At 33.4% G+C, this 6,511-nt stretch overlaps 1 protein-coding gene across 1 annotated transcript; it reads right to left on the reverse strand.

Moving 5' to 3' along the window:
- Positions 1 to 480: 480 nt before the first annotated feature.
- Positions 481 to 5,824, reverse strand: LOC111916044 (transmembrane 9 superfamily member 2). Its single transcript, XM_023911693.3, has 7 exons — positions 5,577 to 5,824; positions 4,529 to 4,569; positions 3,855 to 4,437; positions 3,642 to 3,779; positions 3,284 to 3,440; positions 1,488 to 1,972; positions 481 to 998 (listed from the first exon to the last, which is right to left on the reverse strand). Exons 1-7 carry the CDS (start codon positions 5,729 to 5,731, stop codon positions 779 to 781), a joined length of 1,779 nt encoding a protein of 592 aa, XP_023767461.1. The 5' UTR covers positions 5,732 to 5,824; the 3' UTR covers positions 481 to 778.
- Between the last annotated feature and the right edge of the window lie 687 nt (positions 5,825 to 6,511).

A 6,511-nucleotide genomic window follows, 5' to 3' on the forward strand; every position in this document is an offset into this window, starting at 1 on the left:
TTGAATTTGTTTTTCTCTCCAACGTCTATGTTCGTGATACTCAATTTCTCATCTTGGTCTGCACCAACAAAATTAGTGCCTCGAGCATCAATGTTTAGCTTCATTACAAGGAAGGAGCTCTATAAAAACACTCTTCAAACATGGATCGTTTGGGTCCTCACTTAAGCTCTCAATGAATGAAAATGTTGACCATAGAAACCCTAACTTTAAGAGGGTATGTGTAAATGAAGGGCCATGTCAACGATTGTAACCAGTTATGTAAGTGGTAACGGGGTGTTGGAGACAATATGCAAACAAAAGCCAATACCTAGGCTTAATCGTTAAAAAAAATCATGAGTGACTATTCAAGTTAATAGAACCAAAGTTCAGTGACTTTTCCTAACATAAAAAGCCAAAAGCTCTAAAAAAATACTACTTGAACTAGCTTTTGGAGGAATTAAAATTTCATACACAAAGTCATATCACAATATGAAAAGCAGGTGGAAAAGATGTAGAGGGCTTGTAAATAAGTAAGAACTAATACAAACATTAATTACAAGCTACAGAAGTACAGATTTAAAAATGAAAAAGACAAGTATGTATGCCCAAAGCCAAAATTGAGTAGCTACTTTTCAATTCCCTTCCTCTCGTCAAACTTTAAAAATATATATTAAAAAAAAAACAACATAAACTATCAAAACATCCATCAAACATCTAACTCGGACACTTTGTTCTCATAGCTTTCATCTTTTTCTTTTCCCCTGGTTGAAACAGCCCCTGAACATTGAGATTTGAGCTTCTATTCACACTTAATTGAGCGGTAGATGTGGCGAACAAAGAAAAGGGCGGCACGGAAACCGATCATGCCGAGCATGAGAAAGAAGCCGTAACAAATGCAAGCCATGTAACCGAAGAAGAAAGAGGTCTGCATGAATCCAGACATGTCTGATCTTTCATAGTAGTAATACAAGCAATACCCGTATATGAAAACACCCGTTGACCCTCCACATAGGAAAGACCTGAAAATAAAATAATAATTCAAAAATAAATTATATTGAAAAAAGTACAGATTCGAAAGGTAAAAAAAAGAGTAAACTACACAAATGGTCCCTATGGTTTAGGGTAATTTGCACGTTTAGTCCCTAACTTACTTTTTTAACTCGGAAGGTCCCTAATGTTTGTTTTTGTTACGCGTTTTGTCCCTATTTTACCTAAAAATTCTATTTTGCACTTGTTTTTTTAATATATTTAAATAAACACAACACCAACCTCATCCCACTCACCTTACCTTACCTACCCCACCATTTTTTTCTCTTTAAATAATAGTATTTTTACGTAAGATAAGGACCAAGCGTGTAACAAAAACAAATAGTAGGGACCAATGGCGTAAAAAAAACAAACAGTAGGGACTTTCCGAGTTAAAACACTAAGTTAGGGACCAAACGCGCAAATTACCCCAAACCATAGGGACCATTCGTGTAATTTACTCTAAAAACAACAAGACATACCTCCACCACCATTCATGATCCTCAGCAGCAAGTTGGAAGTATGTCAAAGCAACAGTGATGAAGGCAGTGACAATCAAGAGAATGATGAAAACAATAAATAAGATGCTGTAAATGGTGTAAATCCTGTGGCCCCACACACTGGCGAAGATGTAGTAAAGCTCAATGTAGATAGCACTAAAAGGGAGAAAGCCAGCCATGGCCATTTGAGGGATGGTTTTTCTGTACCATGGGAGAGGTGGAATCTCTCTGGGATACTTTGTGGTGCGAACAGGAGCTTGGAACTCAGCTTTGCTGTTTTTTCCAGCAATGCCCCCGAGAACAAGTAATGGTGATGTCACCAAACTCCATATTAAAACAATCACTACAATTGTCCCAAAGGGTAGTGCAGCTGTGGCTGTGTATGCGATTGCAACCGTGTTTAGGAAGCAGAAGGTTAGAAAGAGGGGCCCACAGAAGAGGCATCCGGTTAACAGTAGGTTTCTCACCTGTATATCAAAATTGAAAAGATCTTATTAGTATGTTTTTAGAAATGATGCTGATATTGAATATTATTGTTACTAATATGTTTTTGTTTTTATGTAGAAAGTGACATGTTTTTTGATTTGTTATATGAGATAATTAAAGTTGATGATTTCACATGTTTAGACTTTCGGATTTTTTTCACAAACTAGTTAAATGTAGCTTTTTAGTTATTGTAGTTTTTAGTTAACAAAACTTTTAGATAACATAAGGGAGAACTCCATAAAAGTCCTTATGTTTTGGCCTCAAAACCGATTTAGTCCTTGTATGTTTTTTTTTTATTCAATTATGTCCCACAAACAAGGAATTATATTCAACTTGACCCTTTTACCCAGTCAACAGGTAATCCAACGTTCAAAAATTACACTTTCGGCCAAGATTTTAAATTTTATTACAAATTTGTCCAAAATTTACACTTTTGGCCAAGATTTCAAAATTTTGTTACGATTTCATCCTAAATTTAGTTTTTTACATATTTTTTTCAAATAAAAATTCGAAGATGTTTTTTTTGTTGTATAATATCATATTTATACAAAAAAAAAAACATATTTTTCACAGAAAAACATTATTTTTTTATATATTTAAAAAAAAAACATTTTTATATGCAAAATACGTATTTACAAAAACATTATTTTATTTTAAATACCTATTTATAAAAACGTAGTTATGTGAAAATGCATGAAATACACTTATGTAAAATATGTTATTATACCCCTATATACCTTTAAAAACTTTTATAAAATAGGTATTTCCTTAAAAAATTATATAGAAAAAAGAAGGTTTTTTATGTGAAAAATATGTTTTTTTTTTGTAAAAATATGATTTCATACAACAAACAAAGTATATATGAATTTTTTTTTTTTTTTTTGAAAAAAAAATGTAAAAAACTTAATTTAGGATGAAATCATAACAAAATTATGAAATCTTGGCCAAAAAGAGTAAATTTTGGACCAAACTTGTAATAAAATTTAAAATTTGGGCCAAAAGTGTAACTTTTGAAAGTGGGATGACCTGTTGACCGGGTAAAAGGGTCAAATTGAATACAATTCCCTGTTTTTGGGACTTAATTGGATAAAAAAAAACATATAAGGACTAAATCGATTATGAGGCCAAAACATAAGAACTTTTATGAAGTGCTTATGTATATGTGTTGCTGATGTGGCAAGTATTTAGGACTCTAAATGAGGTCAAACATTGTGGATGCTTAATAAAATGTAAAGAGAATATGAAAGCAATAATCCTTATAATTTGTAGAGTAACATTACATATCTACATACCCAGTTTGTTCCTTCTAATTGGTGATAGAAGGAGGCTGCAGTGTAGCCTGCAATCCCAGAAGTAAGAGCATATATAACAACCAATGCAGTGAACAGAGCTCCTCTATTATATGGATAAAACACACCAACAAGTGCCAATCCAAAGATAAAAAGTGCACTGAATAAAATCAACAAGTCAAAGTAAACACAATTCAGAAACTAATCCATTGAACATGAAAAGTATTCAAGGGCTAAATGCAAGATTCAAGAAATCAAGCATCCTACTTTCAATTTACTTGCAACAATTGCTGAAATGAAAGTAAATTACCAAATTACCATTTCTCGCATTTATCCTATAATTCAAAAATATTCTACTTACAGAGAAAATAGCTGGGTCCCAGAACCAAGGGCAGCAGCAAACAAAGACTTGTACTTTGGATACCTAAACACATCACCATGAATGTACTTCCACCCAGTCTCCTCTTGATCATCAGCTGCCTCTTCATCATGAGCATACCTTTTTTCAAAAATAAACAAAGGGTAAAAAAGGAATTGTAAATGTGTACATAAAATAAATGATTTCATTTCTTACTTAACAAAGTCGTTCTTGAGGACACGCATAAGAATGGTGGCAAGAAAACCGGTTAAGAGAAGAACAGTGACACATGAGTTGATAATTGAAAACCAGTGAATCTCCAAATGATGTGGTTGGGAAGAAGATTGAGAGTATTTCTCCATTCTATTCTCAAAAGGAATATTTGTTTCTTTCCATCTGACTGTATACATAAACTCCACCTCAACTTCTTTGTCTTCAGTGAGATCCACCACAGCATTAGGATCAGCTTTCGCGTTTATTTCTATGACACGATCTTTGTTGTAGAGGATCTCAAAGTGAAGATGTTTAAAAAGGTAAAATCTTTCCTCGCTAGGGTCATTTTTGTCTTTTTCAACTTTCCCTAGAAAGCCCCAGAAAGGCAAGTCATCATAGTACATTTGGAAATAATAGTCCTTGGCAACAGCACTTCGGAATTTTAATACTTCCTGTTTTGTTAGTTTTTTTCTGCAAACAGTTTCTGACTCTTTTTCAACCATAAATGGAAGCTTATAAGGGGCACTGACTAATCTGTCTCCATTCAGTACTTCACCAAGAGCTTCTGGCTTCTCCTTTAAATGATCTGTAATCATCATTTTCATCAATGAGGAATTACAGATTCAAGAAATAAAATAATGAAAGGTAATATGTAATAAGATAACAAGTATACACACCTGGTAAACAGAAGGGTAGATCAAAAAAGCGGTATGTTTCACTGTAGAAGAAATCAGACATATAAAATGAGTGTATAAGAAGGCATGTAAGTATATATGCTGTAAACTATGAGTTTAAGGTTCTTAAATTTTAAAGAGTGTATAAATATGAAGAAACAAAATGCACTTCAAAGAACATATACAGATTCGAAGCATGATGTAGGCAACGGTTCCTCATTACTGAAAAGCCTATCTAGATGGAAGAGCATGATAAGCTTTCTAAGGACTTTAGGAATATTTTTTAGTTAAGATCTCAAAAAGTTACATAATCATCAACACAAAAGAACTGAAGTAAATTTCTTGTGTAAGCATGATATTCCCATTTTTTGTAGTACTTCATAATCTTTTACTAGCCAATTGAATGTCTTTTAAACCTGATTTAGGTTTCATAAATGATTGACATTATAAACTACATAATCTGTTCAAACTTCAAACTCAGGTCTTTATGTTTGGGTTGGTGACATAAAAGATCTATATACGTGTGTATAACAAATTATATGGTGAGGTACAATTAGCAACTGGAAACTAATCAGTAAAAAGAGCTCCTTTATTTAGGATGTGGGAGCATTTAAGTCCAAACCTTTAGTGCTTCCGATCTTATACCATCATTCTTTTCATAACCTTCTGTTCAACATAGACTCATCCAGTTTCGCTCAAACAAATTTCAAATGATCATTTGAAGTTCTAGACTTCTAGTCCCACAGACATGAATTGTATCTCAATTTAGGTATACACTTTATCCATATTAAAAGCTGCACATAATTGGGCAGCTTTCTTGCTATGCCGACGGAAGTTACAGAGTCACCACATCCGATCGATACTTACAACTACAGAAACATAAAACCCTAAATAACATAACTGAAGCTGAGATCCAACAAATAACAAAACAGATCCACTAAACTGTAGCAAAAGCATGAAAACGGAAGAAATGGAGTAGAGAACAAGCATCATGATGCACAAGATCAAACGCATGAAACAGCGATCTAGTCAAAGAATCCATAAGAGATACCTAGGGTTATGGAAGGGGCCGACTTTGTTGGCGTATATGGGAACTTCCTCTTTTTCTTTGTACTTGTGATCGGCACCTGAACGAACTTCTTGGATGCGAAAAACCAGCAGTAACGCCACCACTAACCACCGGATCACGGCCATTTTCTTCAGCATCTTTGGTGTCTGCTACAGATAAAATGTGTATGTAAAATAGATGTAATTCACTTTGTAGACTCCATCGAAGTTTGTTGAGGGCTTTCCGGGCATTTCACCCCGATAGGAAACGATGACTTCTCACGTTTTTTGGGTCCCACGATATAAAAAAAGAAAAATGGAAAACGAAAAGAGAATGAGCTTAGCAAGTCCTAAAACGGCAAATCGGGCAACATTCACGTTTAGGGGTATGGATCTTTGTACTGAATGGGTTAAACCCGCTTAAATTTAACAAGTAACACTAAAAGAAAAAAAAATACAATTATTTTTTTTTTGGAAAATGATTTAAACACAACAAATTTTTTTCATACATAACAATTGATATTTTAAAATATTGTATTCTACAATTTTATAATGCATAAATTGTTATGTATGACAAAAAACTATTATATACGAATCATTTAACATTTTTTATACAGTAAAATCTAACATAATATGACAACCCCCACAAAATCAATGAGTTTGCGTAACAGATTTCAACATGTTTATGTAAACGGGTTAACACGTTTAGGATGAAATAAGTTGAATCAGATTACGAAAACGAAAACTCAAAAAGTCTAAAAGTTTTTCAAACTTTCAAAATAACATAATTGTACTCCTCTTCACCACCTACCAACTTTTTCCATTTTGCTTTGTAAACTTATTATGAATTTTGTCATACCACCTCCCAACCCAGTGTTTTATTTTTTCCTTCCTCGTCGTCTCCTACTTTCCAACTTGTAAGATGTTTCAACCCGACAT

The sequence above is a fragment of the Lactuca sativa genome, chromosome 2 (assembly GCF_002870075.4).
Source record: "Lactuca sativa cultivar Salinas chromosome 2, Lsat_Salinas_v11, whole genome shotgun sequence".
NCBI lineage: Eukaryota > Viridiplantae > Streptophyta > Magnoliopsida > Asterales > Asteraceae > Lactuca > Lactuca sativa.